Consider the following 16,429-nt stretch of genomic DNA (forward strand, 5'->3'; position numbering starts at 1 on the left):
TGAATTAGTCATTTTCTTGTAAGCCCCTTTGATTAATTTACAAATGTATTTCTCTCATACCACAGGAGGTTGGTTGCATCTTAATTGGGGAGGACGGGCTCGTGGTAATGGCTGGAGTGGAATCGGTGGAACGGTATCAAATACATCAAACACATGGTTTGGTGCCATTCCATTCGCTTTGTTCTCACCATTATTATGAGCCATCCTCCCCTCAGCAGCCTCCACTGCTCTCAACCCTTGTGGGCAATACAGATTCAATGACACCTATAGAGTACACATTTTTATCCTAACCTTGTGGAATTCCCAGTCAAGCTAGGTTCCATTTGGTTGTATTGACTCGTCACCTTGCCACCAAGAGAGCTTATACACAGGAAAGCATATGTTCTGGTGCAAAATGGATACTGTAGCTACATCACTTAGATATAGACATTTTAGATAAAACATAATCCATCCATGCTTTTATCTTTTTATTAACCTTTATTTATTTAAGTAGGCAAGTCAGTTAAGAACAAATTCTTATTTTCAATGACGGCCTAGGAACCCTAGTGGGTAAACTGCCTTGTTCAGGGAGAGAACGACAGATTTGTACCTTGTCAGCTCGGGGATATGAACTTGCAACCTCAACACTCTAACCACTAGGCTACCCTGCCGCATCTTGGATGCAACAGTGATGACAAGAGAAGGCTACTTCTGGCAAGATGGTGGAATGCTTTCAAGATGCTAGAACATTGTGTTAGCGGTTAGCTTGAGGCAGACTTGAAGATGGTGATACTGCTTTATTATGCAATGATGTGAAGTGTGAAGTGTAGTTATTTCAAGTTGTAAAAGCCCAGGTAGCTACAGTATAGGGCTTGTCAATTGTTGAACAACATAGTGAAAGTTTTAAGTGTTTACACTATATATTCATTTTGAATCCTTCCCTATTTGCTATGTGAATAAAACCAGAGTGCTCAGCGAAGTGCATCAACGTGGATTGTAGTCTGTGTGTGAACCAAGGCTAAACCTGCTTTTCAGCCACAAGAACTTAATTCTCTGTGTATATTATGACCTTGCTACACAAGGCTTGGTTTTTGACGTGTAATGTCCTTATGCCTTTTTCCTGCAGATGACTAAACACACACTCTCTATCGACACTTTGTTCTGCTGCTGAAAGCAGCTTCAGAATAAACAAATACAAACTAGAGCAGCTAAAGCTACTAAGCAAAAGGAAATCCATAACAAATACTGAAAACAATGGATGCACAATTCAACACAGAATGGATTTTGACCATCCTATGTAGGCATTATAACATAACTAATAATGTGTTATTCAACATCCTGAAACCTCATGGAAAGACGACCAGTGCTCTATACTATGAATCAGGTTTGAGGAGTTAGCGAGGTCTACGGAATACAAATTAGGAACTTCTTCATTTCTCCTCCCCAGGCCTCCGCCTCCCCTAGCACAATCAAATCAAATTATATTGCTCACATGCGCCAAATACAAAGGTGTAAACTTTACAGTGAAATGCTTACCTACGAGCCCATTCCCAACAATTCAGAGTTAAAAAGTAAGACAAACATTTGCTAAATAAACATGGATATAGTAGCACAATCAAAACAATAATGAGGAAATATACAAGGAGTACCAGTAACGAGTCAATGTGCAGGGGTATAAGGTAGTTGAGATAATTATGGTAATACAGTATGTACATGTGTAACAGTATGACTTTACGTCCGTCCCCTCGCCCATACCCGGGCGCGAACCAGGGACCTTCTGCACACACCGACAACAGTCACCGTCGAAGCATCGTTACCCATCGCTCCACAAAAGCCGCGGCCCTTGCAGAGCAAGGGGAACTACTACTTCAAGGTCTCAGAGCAAGTGACGTAACCGATTGAAACGCTATTTAGCGCGCACCGCTAACTAAGCTAGCCGTTTCACATCCGTTACACATGTGATTATAGGGTTAAAAGTAACTAGGCAATCACTGAACAAAATATAAACACAACATGTAAAGTGTTGGTCCCATGTTTCATAAGCTGAAATAAAAGATCCCTGAAATTTTCCATATGCACAAAAAGCTTATTTCTCTCATTTCTTTTCAGAAATTTGTTAACATCCCTGTTAGTTAGAATTTCAAGAAGCTGATTAAACAGCCGTATCATTGCACAGGTGCACCTTGTGCTGGGGACAATAAAAGGTGTCTCTAGTTTTGAGGTCATGTGATATTGGCATGCTGACTACAGAGTGTCCACCAGAGCTGTTGCCAGATAATTTAATGTTAATTTCTCTAGCATAAGCTGCCTCCAGCGTTGTTTTAGAGAATTTGGCAGTACGTCCAACCAGCCTCACGTGCATGACGCCGTGTGGGTGAGCGGTTTGCTAATGTCAACATTGTGAACAGAGTGCCACATGGTGGCGGTGGGGTAATGGTATGGGCAGGCATAAGCTACGGACAACGAAAAAAATAGCATTTTAACGATATCAGGAATCAAGGTAAGGCCCAAGTGCAGACGATGTGAAATAACAATATTTATTTGAACCACATGGGCAGGCAAACGAGGCCAAGGTACAAGATGTCAGGCAGGCTCAGGTCAGGCAGAGGTCGGTAATCCAGAGGTGGAGCAAAGGTATAGGACGGCAGGCAGGCAGGCAGGCTCAGGGTCAGGGTCAGAGAAAGGCAGTGGTCAGGCAGGTGGGTACAGGATCAGGACAGGCAAAGGTCAAAAACCAGAAGGACGAGAAAAAGAGACTAGGGAAAAACAGGAGCTGAAACAAAACGCTGGTAGGCTTGAACAAACAAGACGAACTGGCAACAGACAGAAAACACAGGTATATATACGCAGGGGATAATGGGGAAGATGGGTGACACCTGGAGGGGGGTGGAGACAAGCACAAGGACAGGTGAAACAGATCAGGGTGTGACGATAGACGGCAATTTGAATGCACAGAGATGCCGTGGCGAGATCCTGAGGCCCATTGTCGTGCCATTTACCCACCTCATGTTTTAGCATGTTGCTAAAATCTCTCTGTCCTAACATTTTTCCTTACTAGGAACTAGAACGAGAGAATCTTTTCATAATGTCCTCCCAAAAAATGACCTGCCCTATCCAGTCTACTTCCACCATTTTCTGACAGCTGGAGCAAAAGTCATTTCACTCTCTTCCATGACTGTTATCTACAAATGCATTTGGAGCTTGTGTTTTAATTCGCAATGATAAACATCAAGATAGATATCTAATAAGACGTTAGCTAGCTGATGATAATTGATTTACTTAGCTATACAGTAAAGTTAGCTAGCTAGCATCTCATCACATACAGTGGTCTACCTGTATGCTAGCTAATAATAATATATACATGTATATTATATATATATTTTTTCAAAATGTATTTACTTCCATGAATAAGTTCTCCAACTGCCTCTGTTTTTTGGAATCCTTATAAAAATCTCCAAAAAACCCTACCTCTCGCAAATATTCTGTCATCATCCCCTTCATTTGAGGAAGATGACTGCTTAAATATTTTATGAATCAAACTATTTTTTACAAACAAAAAAATATAACGTTAAAATAACTACCATATTACATGTGTAATAATGACAGCATTTGCTTCCCATATGTTATGTTTTATATGGTATGTATTCATTTGTGGATGTACATCACCCATTTCGTATGATATGTTACGAATTACAATTCATGTTATATGTTACAAATTTGCTAAACTTACAATATGTTATGAATTTGCAAAACATACAATATGTTAGAAATTTGCAAAACGTATGATAAGTTACGAATTCTAGCTAGGTAGCTAGGTGGCTAACGTTGCCTAGGCTAGGGGTTAGGGTTAGGGTTTAGGAGTTAGGTTAAAAGGTTAGGGGAAGTAAGGCTGTCCCCAACTAAATAAAATCTTGGTAGACTGAAAATAGTCTGTTTTTTCGACCAATCAATTGGTTGACATTTTCACTATGTGACTGACTACTGACCACTTTAATGCTAGAAGAAAAAGTATCTTACGCAAAATCCATAATGATTTTCCAACAGCTTCTATTCTAGTTGCAGTAATTTGATTCTGAGCGGAAAAAAGAGACATCTGCTTTGTGTCTCAGACATTTTTTAATAGAGAGACATTAGGGTGACTCTAATACCGTTTGTTTTTCCGCCTACTATATTACACAAAAATGAATCCAAGGAGTAACCACTACAACTGTGAATATGGCCGCAGAGTTACCAGTTAAGAATGAAATGTTATTTTCCAAAACGTAATAAAATATAAACACATGGACGGTAGACTTGTAACATTTTGTATGGAAACAAAGTCAATCATTATGTGAAAAACTCACAAACAAAACACTGAACAATAAAAAAAGGCTAAGTCACCCTGGAGAGAAGTATGTAAAACCAGCTACTTCTCTCTCTCTCTCTCTTTCTCTAAACAACCTTTGAGAAAGATAAATGATGACACAAAAAGATCACAACATCCGGCACCTTATCCGATTTCAAAAGGAAAACATAATCATAAAAACATGAATAAACAAACACTATCCCATTTCAAAATGTCAATGTGGTTTAAAAAGCACATACATACTACTTCTGGGCCAATTGACAATCCAGGATATAGTCACATGCATTTTGTTTTCCCCCCTCTGTGTATCCAGTAGTGTTGATGAGGTCATATAGGCGCGGGCTGAGTGGCCTAAGTGCCTTCCTCACACATGGGCCTCTGAGTCTGGTAGAAGAGTACAGCACTGCTCAACGTGCCCAACCAAATTGGGTATGGAAAAAAACGGGGTATAAGAGCAAATCTAAATCTCCCTAATGATGCCCCATCCTTTACTTGTCTTCACTTGACGATGAATGTCTGGAAGCCAGAATAGGTTAACAGTTAAACAAACTCAAGCTTCTGAGTTTGAGTTAAACTCTCACTATGTTGTTCAACAATTTAAATATTCATTCTTTGATGACCCTGATTGGAGAATAACCTGGTTTTCTCTTCAGACCTCAAAATGTCACACCCTGATCTGTTTCACCTGTCTTTGTGTTTGTCCCATTAATTGTTTTATGTTTTTATTTAACATTTATTTAACTAGGCAAGTCAGTTAAGAACACATCCTTATTTACGGCCTACCCCGGCCAAACCCTAACCGGAAGACGGTGGGCCAATTGTACGCCGCCCTATGGGAATCCCAATCACGACCGATTGTGATACAGCCTGGAATCGAACCAGGGTCTGTAGTGACGCCTCTAGCACTAAGATGCAGTGCCTTAGATGTCAAATCCTACCTGTTTTCCGTGTTTCCTGTGCTATAGTTTTTGTTTTTCTTAGTCTTCCCAGTTCTGACCTCTGCCTGTCCTGACCCTTATCCTGCCTGTCGTGCTGTACCTGCATGACTCTGATTTGGATTACGACCCTTTGCCTGCCTCGACTTCTTTTGCCTGCCTTCATAAGGCATTGCAGTAACAAAAACGAGAGCACAGGAAACACAGGAAAACGCTGGTAGGACTCGACGGGACAAGCACAAAGATAGGTGAAACAGATCAGGGTGTGACACAAACGTCTTGGGCAATATCTCATCTCAGATTAATCAAAAAGTATTAGAAGTAAGATAGGGCACCAGAGACTCAGCTTAACCCACCTACCTGAGAGAACATTATGTGTCTGTACCTGAGAGAGAATGATCTTAATTCAAGGCTAAATGATAAAAGGTAGGACACGTGTGGGTGGTCCAGTATCAGTTCCTTACCTGAGTGCGACGGAGGTCCCATTGACAGATCCAGAGTAGCGTCTGGTGGGGCCGTCACTCCCCTGGCGTACGTATCTCTCACCACCACAACACAGTACCATGAGGAAGGCCCGTCTGAAGGCCCTGTTCAGGAAGGCGTAGAGAAAGGGGTTAAGGCCAGAGTTAATATAGCCAAGCCACAGCCAGGCGGTCCACATCTGCCAGGGCACACTGTAGTGGATGAAGGGGTCCACCACGTTGGTGATGAAGAATGGGGCCCAGCAGAGACAGAAGCAGCCCATGATGACAGCCAGGGTCTTGGCAGCTTTGGTCTCTATGCGCATGCGACTGAAGCCCTGCTGCTCGGAGCTGAGGTAGTGATGGGGGGGCGCCGAGTAGTGGGCGGAGCCTGCCCGCTGCAGCGTGCCGATCTGCCGCGCGTGGCCCATGGCGGTGATGTAGATGCGCTGGTAGGCCAGCACCATAAGGCCCAGGGGAACGTAGAAGGCCACGGCGGAGCAGATGAGAGCATGCGGACGGTTCACCACAAATACACAGTTGGTCTTGTTGCTGCTGCTGCTGCTGTACTTCCTCTCCTCAATCTGGAGACAGACAGCATGCAGAGAGAGAACAAGCAATGAACAAGCAGATCCACATACAGGAAGAGGCATGTGCGTTCTGTTGTATCCACATATGGAATAGTGACACGCTTGTATCCCCTTCAACCCGAGAGTGTAACGATTGCCTAATGTCCATTTACTGACTCTCTTAAAACAAACTATGAACGGGTAGACGTTGACATATAGTATTATTTGTGTTCATAAACTGGTAGCTGTGAATTGTGCTCAGCACTGACTCCAGTGTTTAGATCTCAGTGCGCTTGGAATTTTCTTGGGTGTTTATGTCTATGTAAATGGTAGTGGTAGCTTTAGCCTAGGATGGTTGAGTGCACTTGGACGGCACTTACACTGAGAGAACAAAACATTAGGAATACCTGCTCTTTCCATGACATAGACTGACCAGGTGAATCCAAGTGAAAGCTATGATCCCTTATTGATGTCACCTGTTAAATCCACTTCAATCAGTGTAGATGAAGGGGAGGAGACGGGTTGAAGAAGGGTGTTTAAACCTTGCGACAACTGAGACATGGATTGTTTATGAGTGCCATTCAGAGGGTGAATGGGCAAGACAAAATATTTAAGTGCCTTTGAACAGGGTATGGTAGTAGGTGCCAGGCACACCGGTTTGAGTGACAAGAACTGCAACAATGCTGGGTATTTTCACACTCAACAGTTTCCGTGTGTATCAAGAATGGTTCACAACCCAAAGGACATCCAGACAACTTGACATAACTGCGTGAAGAATTGGCGTCAACATGGGCCAGCTTCACTGTGGGACGCTTTTGACACCTTATAGTCCATGCCCCGACAAATTGAGGCTGTTTTGAGGGGACAATGGTGTGCAACTCAATATTAGGAAGTGATGTTTTGTACAGTCAGTGTATATGGATAATTTGAATTTTGTAAACAATAATCAGTGTCATCATTTGACAGAGATACGTATCTTTCAGATGTCAAAGGTGAAACAATGAGTCATTGTACTATTTTTAGAACTAAAAGAGGGCTTGTGTGTTTGCTCTCCCCAAAGAGCTTGATGCATGAACAGTTCATGATCTCAGCAGCTCAATGCACTATGTCAAAACATTTTTTTAAACTATTCAAACATACTGTAGGTCTCCAGTTTGATCTGTTGTGCTTGTTGCTGAAAAGGGCTGTGAATAGTGCAATTGTTTTATGACTACTACAACACCATTCTAGGAGATTGAAATGTTATTCAAATAAAAACATGTAATTCTTGATGTTTTAACCATGTGTCCTTCACTTAACAATATCTGTCCACATTTTCAAGGATCAACAAAGTAATTCATGGTAGCTCAAAACATCTAGCATGTAAATTGATTTGGATCAAACGATTTAGACGACAGAGCAAGACTCTGTCTGTAGTAGAACCATCGGATAGACAGGCAGGCCACAAGCTGCTTACAGACTTACAATGTCCTCTATGCCGATGGCATGCCAGCTTTGCATGATGGGAAGGAAGGAGATGAAGGAGGCGATGACCCAGCATCCCCCCAGCATTAGGGCCACTCTGACGGGAGTCATCTTAGTCCTGTACACCAGCGGCTGGCAGCAGATCGCATAGTACCTACAGTATCAAAATAATATAACAACATTATAACATCAACATCATAGATTCAACAGAGGACAAAACCTGTAATCTATTGATAGTGGTTTTCTGAATAACATTTATATCTACAGGCCACAAATATCTACCTGCTATGTACACACCAAAATATTGCCAATGATGACTCATTCCTTATTAAGATAATCTCATAACTTGCAATACCAAATAATAAACTAAACGGACACCCTCTATTAAATGCTTTAGTCCTATATAGGTGGATAAGAAAGACAAGCAGTGACTCATCACTTCAAAGACTACTTTTAAAACAGAAATATCCTTCTAATGATCGATTGCAGTTTTATAATACAATTTTACACAAAAAAATGTGGGTCATTTCTGTAACCCTGCACTGGGTCAATATAGTACCTACCGTGCTCCTACATCTACATTGCTTGCCGTTTGGGGTTTTAGGCTGGGTTTCTGTACAGCACTGTGACATCTGCTGATGTAAAAAGGGCTTTATAAATACATTTGATTGATGGATACCTGGCACTGGGTTATTTTGACCCAGCAGTGGGTTGGTTTTTACTCTTGCTGGGTTATTGTTATTCATGTATTTTTAACCCAGCCGAGGGTTATTTATTACTTTATGGCTGGGTTATCATTATTTGTATGTTTATTTACCCAGCAGTGTTCATTTCTTAGTTTCTTGCTGGGTTCTCTTTTTCTACCTTCTCTCTATTACAGAATCTGCTAATTTTCTTAAAGTACAAGTACTGTTAACAATCAAAGTTACAACGTTACCACACAAATGTTTATTTTTCAGCTCTTAATTTCAACTACAAAATGAAGTCAGGCAAAATATAAAAAAACAAATAAGGAACACACAAATCAACCAACATTTTAGAAGCACAATCCATCATTTGAATATCTCAGCAGCCCTACCAATTAAAGCTGAGGAACGGGGCTGAAGAAAAGTCGCCACCCCACAGCTCCTACCAGGTATACATTTTCAACATGATTTTATGTCAAACAACAACAACAACAAGGAAACATAATGTCTTCTGCTCCAGAGCCTGCCCATTCATGATGGTGAATGCCAGAGAGTAGAGGTGATTTGTCCCCGAGAGTCACAATGAAGGGTTCAGGTCTCTTGTTCTGTTGGTCGCCTGGCAGAGTTATTCAGCCATATTTGTAACAACCTGGGGATTAGAAAATATTATAAATGTTGAAAAATGATCACGACACTTTTGCACAAGCCCGTGCACACACACACAAATTGTGGCCTTTCCTATTTCTCAGAATATGCTCTACTCCTATACAGTCTATTATTTTTTTATTTTATTTTTTATTTCACCTTTATTTAACCAGGTAGGCTAGTTGAGAACAAGTTCTCATTTCTCATTGGTTCTCATTTGCAACTGCGACCTGGCCAAGATAAAGCGTAGCAATTCGACACATACAACAACACAGAGTTACACATGGAATAAACAAAACATACAGTCAATAATACAGTAGAACAAAAGAAAACAAAAAGTCTATATACAGTGAGTGCAAATGAGGTAAGTTAAGGAAATAAATAGGCCATGGTGGCGAAGCAATTACAAAATAGCAAATAAACAATGGAATGGTAGATCGGCAAAAGATGAATGTGCAGGTAGAGATACTGGGGTGCAAAACAATTGCTGTTTGCAGGACTTTAATCTGCATTGAGTTGAGTCCAGCTCCTTTGTGCATGGGTTACAGTGTTACATATTAAACATAATTCAATATTCCACATGTATACTTACAGTATGACTTTCGGGAATCATCAATGCTTGGGCAGGTAGTCTTCTTTCCAACTTGTCACACACATCTTTAGTATCTATATCTGGGGAATACAGACGTAACAAGATTTTAGGGGGCAGTCAAAATGGACAAACGTGGATAAACATTTGAGATACTACTTTAATTTCCATATGTAGCTGCCTGCACTCTGTACACTGGTGGTGGGATAAGTACTCTCAGGGCCATGCCGCCTTTAGTATCTGGGGGACAAAGACATGACAACATTTAAGTGGAGAGTCTAATTGGATAGTTTAAACTTGGCTGAACAATTGAGACACTACTTTCAATTCAATATGTAGCTAGCTAGCTATATCCACTTATCGTTAAAGTAACTGTGCCTGCATCCAGACAGACTAGCTAGCTAGCTAGCTAACTCATGGAAATAATTAGGCTAAAAACCATACAGTAACTGAACCACCATAAAAGCATGAATTATAAGCTTGACAACTACTGTAGCTACCAACCATGTTAATTTTACTGCAATGGGCACACACAGAATTCTTGGTACAAATCTACTTTGAACAAAAGTATACACCTTACACACATGGGTATGGGCTTAAAAAAGAAGAGACCTGGAAGATATAGAATTGAAATGTATTTAATTTTAAGTTTGCATCCCAATACTATACTTGATCTACAACATATAAGACTGAAATTTAACAGAACCATTTGACATAGAAACACCAGATTTTTGGCAGTTAAGAAAACCCATTGTTTATTAATTATGAAATTATGGAAAATATTAATAATATTGCACCCATGAGGCCACTCGAGGGTGATTTGGTAATTTGACTACAGGACAGGGCTACATTAACTCAGAGAGAGGGAATACTCCTAGCTAAGTAAAATCTAACGTTTGGCTAGATAGATAGCTAGCTAAGATAAATTAGCTAGATACCGGAGAGGAAACAATGCCGCACACAGTAGGCCTACAGAAGAAAGGTTTTATTCAGGCACTGATATAGCCATCTTCAACAAAAACCTTACATTTCTGCTTTCACACACAGCACATGAAAATAGCTTGCATCATATGATGCAAAATGGCATTATACAGGGGATGATTTCTGTATTTTGAAAGTTACAGATCTTGAAAACTTGAGTGCTGACAAGCAAAACATTTAGGGTCTATGTCAACAATTGACTAATGAAACAAATACCAAAAGATAATTTTGGGGTGGAATTTTCCATTAAGACCATCAAAACATTAAATACATTACACAAAATCAACTACTTCTATCAAAACATATATGTTACACAATAGCCCATTAAATACAGGGCCTTCAGAAGGTATTCACACCCCTTGACTTTTTTCACATTTTGTGGTGCTATAAAGTGGGATTAAAATTGATTTAATTGTCATTTTTTGTCAACGATCTACACACAATACTCTGTAAAAGTGAAAGAAATATTCTAAAACATTTTTTGAAATTCATGAAAAATAAAACACTAATATATCTTGATTATATAAGTATTCAACCCCCTGAATGAAAACATGTTAAGCCGAAACCACACAGACAGACGTCGTCAATGGCGTCAAAATTTGCGTGCGAGAGTAGAGAGTCAATTCACATTACACTGCCTAGTGTATGCCAACTTAATGGTCATGAGAATCCATAATAAACTTTTGTCATGTTATGTTCGCTTTGTCAACTATTGTTGTGTTCCTTTTGACTCACCTTATACTGTATGTCCTATGGGAGCCCTGTACCTGCCTCCTGTTACGTCGGCTCACAAACATGAGGAGAGTTGTAGCTAATACACCCTAGCAGTTAATAAATCATTTAGCTAGTCTCATTCTTTCTACATAACAGTATTCTCTCGAACAGAGTTCTGAGTTTCCCAGCCGTGGCCTGCATAGGCCATATGCCTGTGCTCAAAATCAACAAAGGTAGGCAAAACATTATTGTTTTTAAATATGTATTATTGGCACTGGCAGCTAAACTTATAAACACAAAATAGACACTTTTTAAAAGTCCAGACATAACAATTCACTTTACCAGCATTGCTTCGCGTACACGTAAGAATAATGGACTTGCTTTCTAAATTGAAGCGCATGATACCGTTGACGGCATTGAAGCTCGCGCCACGTCTGTTTTCTCCCATTTACTACCGTGCATTCTAATTCCAGCCTGTACGCGCTCATTTACGCCGTAAACAAACTAAATGCTTTTCGTTTGATTTGGGCTTTAGAATCACCGTTGGCAGTGATTACAGCTGTGAGTCTTTCTGGATAAGTCTCTAAGAGCTTTCCACACCTGGATTGTGCAACATTTGCCCATTACTCTTTTCAAAATTATTCAAGCTCTGTCAAATTGGTTGTTGATCATTGCTAGACAACCATTTTCAGGTCTTGCCATAGATTTTCAAGCATATTTAATTGAAAACGGTAACTAGGCCACTCAGGAACATTAACTTTCTTATTGGTAAAAAACTCCAGTGTAGATTTATCCTTGTATTTTAGGTTATTGTCCTGCTGAAAGGTGAATTTATCTCTCAGTGTCTGGTGGAAAGCAGACTGAACTAGGTTTTCCTCTAGGATTTGCCTGTGCTTAGCTCCATTCTGTTTCTTTTTCTTCCTGAAAAACTCCACAGTCCTTAATGATTACAAGCATGACATGATGCAGCCACCACTATTCTTGAAAATATAGAGAGTGGTACTCAGAAATGGTTGTATTAGATTTGCCCCAGATAACACGTTGCATTCAGGACAAGAAGTGGATTGCTTTGCCATATTTGTTGTAGTATTACTTTAGTGCCTTGTTTAAAACAAGATGCATGTTGTGGAATATTTTTATTGTGTTCAGGCTTCCTTATTTTAACTCTGTCAATTAGGATAGTATTGTGGAGTACCTACAATGTTGTTGATCCATCCTCTTTGTTCTCCTATCACAGCCATTAAACTCTGTAACTGTTTTAAAGTCAGTTTCCTTCCTCTCCGGCACCTGAGTTAGTAAGGAAGCCTGTATCTTTTTAGTGACTGGGTTTTATTGACACACCATCCAAAGTGTAATTAATATATGTAACGTCACCATGCTCAAGGGGATATTCAATGTGTGCTTTTTTATTTTTACCCATCTATTAATTTGTGCCCTTCTTTGCGAGGCATTGGAAAACATCCCTGGTCTTTGTGGTTGAATCTGTGTTTGAAATTCACTGCTTGACTGAGGGACAGAGATGAGGTAGTCATTCAAAAATCATGTTAAACTCTATTATACTCCTGAACTTATTTAGGCTTGCCAAAGGGGTTGAATACTTATCGACTCAGGACATTTCAGCTTTTAATTTGTTTTACATAAAAATAAAAAAACATAATTCCACCTTGACATTATGGGGTATTGTATGTAGGCCAGTGAATTTTGTATTGATCCATTTTAAATACAGGCTTTAACACAACAAAATGTGAGAAAAGCCAAGGGGTGTGAATACTTTCTGAAGGCACTGCACTAACTACAACTATCAATATACCCTAACCTGGTTAACTGTCTTTTATATGGCTGTGCCATTTGTTGATACTATAATTATAGTATGCACCATAAAAGGCATGTAAATGATATTATCACAGCATGGGCTGTATTATTTTTTCCTCAAATGTAATTCAAGAGCATGAATATCCAGAAACAAAAGGCTTTATTTACCCTTTTCCATTTTAACTGAGAGCTGAACTATCTTCTTCTATGGGTCCCTCTACAGTACCTCTCCTTTGTCCTTTTCCTTGGCCTCTTACTTGGTCCATTCTTGCAAACAGCAACTCAGATTTGACCTCTTTTATGCATAAGGACTGATTGCTGATTGAAACATTGTGCATATAAGTTTTGCACACGTGCAGAAGAGGTTCGCATTCATGGGAATAATTTGTATCAGCTGTCACCAAATGTTACATTTTGTTTTTCGTTTTTCACGATTTACTCAACTTGCACCTTTTGTAGAGAGTTGTGTTTACTGTTTTTCAATAATGTGCTTAGCATTTGCATTGTGTGCGAAAGCAATAAGAAATGACTTGGAGATCAAGTGTACTCCAGTTTCATTAAAAGTGTCTTAGCAATCGAGAAAAACTGTAACCTGAATGGATGATCAGTAACGTTAGCTTTTTACTCACAGCTTTCAGTCAGCCACAACGCCTTGCCCATTGGTCCGTCAAAAAGTAATTCCACTCAGTGCCTGGCTGCACTGGTAGACTTGCTTACAGCTGCAACAGTCCTCATTCACGAGCTTGCCGGATAAGTTTATTCTTCTGGATTTGCCGGGGAAATTAACCCACTCACTGGGTCATCATATGTCAAGAGTACCAGTACCGAGGTGATGTGCAGGGGTACGAGATAATTAACATTTACATTTACATTTAAGTCATTTAGCAGACGCTCTTATCCAGAGCGACTTACAAATTGGTGCATTCACCTTATGACATCCAGTAGAACAGTCACTTTACAATAGTGCATCTAAATCTTAAAGGGGGGGGGGGGTGAGAAGGATTACTTATCCTATCCTAGGTATTCCTTAAAGAGGTGGGGTTTCAGGTGTCTCCGGAAGGTGGTGATTGACTCCGCTGTCCTGGCGTCGTGAGGGAGTTTGTTCCACCATTGGGGGGCCAGAGCAGCGAACAGTTTTGACTGGGCTGAGCGGGAACTGTACTTCCTCAGTGGTAGGGAGGCGAGCAGGCCAGAGGTGGATGAACGCAGTGCCCTTGTTTGCGTGTAGGGCCTGATCAGAGCCTGGAGGTACTGAGGTGCCGTTCCCCTCACAGCTCCGTAGGCAAGCACCATGGTCTTGTAGCGGATGCAAGCTTCAACTGGAAGCCAGTGGAGAGAGCGGAGGAGCGGGGTGACGTGAGAGAACTTGGGAAGGTTGAACACCAGACGGGCTGCGGCGTTCTGGATGAGTTGTAGGGGTTTAATGGCACAGGCAGGGAGCCCAGCCAACAGCGAGTTGCAGTAATCCAGACGGGAGATGACAAGTGCCTGGGTCGTACTCTGCGGATGTTGTAGAGCATGAACCTACAGGAACGGGCCACTGTAACTATGTACAGTAGTAGGGGTAAAGTGACTTGGCGATTTTTTAAAAACTTTCACAACAGGAGTGTGAAAGTGTCTGTGTGACTGTGTGTAGTCAGTTGACTAGCTAATTAGCAGTCTTGTTCAGCAGTCTTATGGCCTGAATTCTTCGGGGCACATTCAGTGATCGCGTGCCCGATGGAGCCGCTTCTTCTTGTTTTTAACTGATAAGCGTGGATCCCGTTGGGGTCGTGGTTGTCTGCTGCAATAGCCCATCCGTGAGAAGGACTGACGAGTTCTGCGTTCCTAGATGCTGAGGTACTGAGACAGACGCGTCTGGCACCGACAATCATGCCACGCTCAAAGTCACCTAGGTCACTCGTTTTGCCCATTCTAACGTTCAATTGAACAGCAACTGATTGCTTCAATGCCTGTCTGCCTGCTTTATATAACAAGCCATGGCCACGTGACTTACTGTCTGCACGAGCAAAGCATTTTTTTGAACGGGGTGGTGTACCTAATACACTGAGTGTATGTCCAAACTCTGAATCAAATAGGTTTCCCCAAAATAACATGGTCGCTGTGGTAAAACGTTTATTTTGATTGTCGATCTTGTGCATTTATCAACATTTCATCAGGTAGACTGACTTCAGATGTGTCATGTAAACAAGATTATTAGGAAATGGTTCTTCTTCCACATAACATGTAAACGTTTAAATCAAACTATTATATTATTCTGACTAGTCACAATAATCATATTATTGTGTGCCAATCGTGTTCTTATTGGTCAGTCACCAGTAGACCTAGACCATGTCACACTGACCTACAGGGGGCCCACAAACTCCCCCAAATTAAAAATAATAATAATTTGTTGAAGGCCCACTGGAGGTCCGGGGCCCGTGCCCTGCATACCTGTTTGGTAATCCGGCCCTGGTCCTGTAGAGAAGCATACATTAGATTTGTTTGGAGCAAGGGGTGAGCTAGCAGGTGACTTACTCCAGTGACTTTTGACTGTATGGGGCAAGTGCAGGACAGGACAAGATATCTGCTCATGTATCAGCCATGACAGGCTGCCATATGCTTAAGGACAGAGAAGGACAGAGAGCTGCTAGAGAAGGGCCCTCCAAGACATGTGCTAATGCTAACACACAGCTGGGTGCTAACAAAGGTGTACGGCTATTAGGCTGAATGGATGCATCAAGGTGACTGGGCTGGGGGGGCGTGGCAACAGTTTGCAATAGTTTTGCAATAATTACCAAAGTGAAGGGATTTTTTTCACTATGTTCATTGCTCACCTGTCTAGTGCTATGCAGCACAGGTGTAGGATAGATGCAGTGGTCAGAAACACATCCAACGAGGTCCTGACCAGACAGAAGATCTCCCCATACCTCCACTGACCTGTGGTCAGCTCAATGGCTGCAAATGGCATGACAACCACAGCAACCAGGAGGTCTGCAAACGCCAACGACACTATGAAGTAGTTGGTCTTCTTTTTCCTTGAGGCAGAAGGGGAACAAAAGCATTTTCATTCATTTCTTGAAAGGCGCATGAGTTGAATGCAAAGATAATTCTATTTTTTTTAATCTAGCTTTTAAAATGATCGACTTATCTGCACTAGACAGAACAACCTTTTTTTTCTCATAACTCTTTAAAACCATACCGCATAAACATAGAACATGACAGAAACAATGCCCGTGTCTAATGTGAGAACAGCTGCTTTGTTGTCAC

At 41.0% G+C, this 16,429-nt stretch overlaps 1 protein-coding gene across 6 annotated transcripts in view; it reads right to left on the reverse strand.

The window, feature by feature from the left end:
- Nucleotides 1–16,429, reverse strand: part of LOC118387757 (5-hydroxytryptamine receptor 4-like) — a 64,708-nt gene that overhangs the window by 25,154 nt on the left and 23,125 nt on the right. For 5 of the 6 annotated variants that reach the window (XM_035776441.2, XM_035776440.2, XM_035776442.2 and 2 more), the window contains exons 4-6: nucleotides 15,997–16,197; nucleotides 7,754–7,907; nucleotides 5,724–6,304 (exon numbers count right to left, since the gene is read on the reverse strand). In XM_035776441.2, coding sequence (XP_035632334.1) covers nucleotides 5,724–6,304; nucleotides 7,754–7,907; nucleotides 15,997–16,197 — 936 coding nt within the window. Of the gene's footprint in view, nucleotides 1–4,097; nucleotides 4,841–5,723; nucleotides 6,305–7,753; nucleotides 7,908–15,996; nucleotides 16,198–16,429 lie in introns of those variants that run through there. The other variant, XM_035776443.2, reaches the window with a different exon arrangement.

Source organism: Oncorhynchus keta, chromosome 9 (assembly GCF_023373465.1).
Source record: "Oncorhynchus keta strain PuntledgeMale-10-30-2019 chromosome 9, Oket_V2, whole genome shotgun sequence".
Classification (NCBI taxonomy): domain Eukaryota; kingdom Metazoa; phylum Chordata; class Actinopteri; order Salmoniformes; family Salmonidae; genus Oncorhynchus; species Oncorhynchus keta.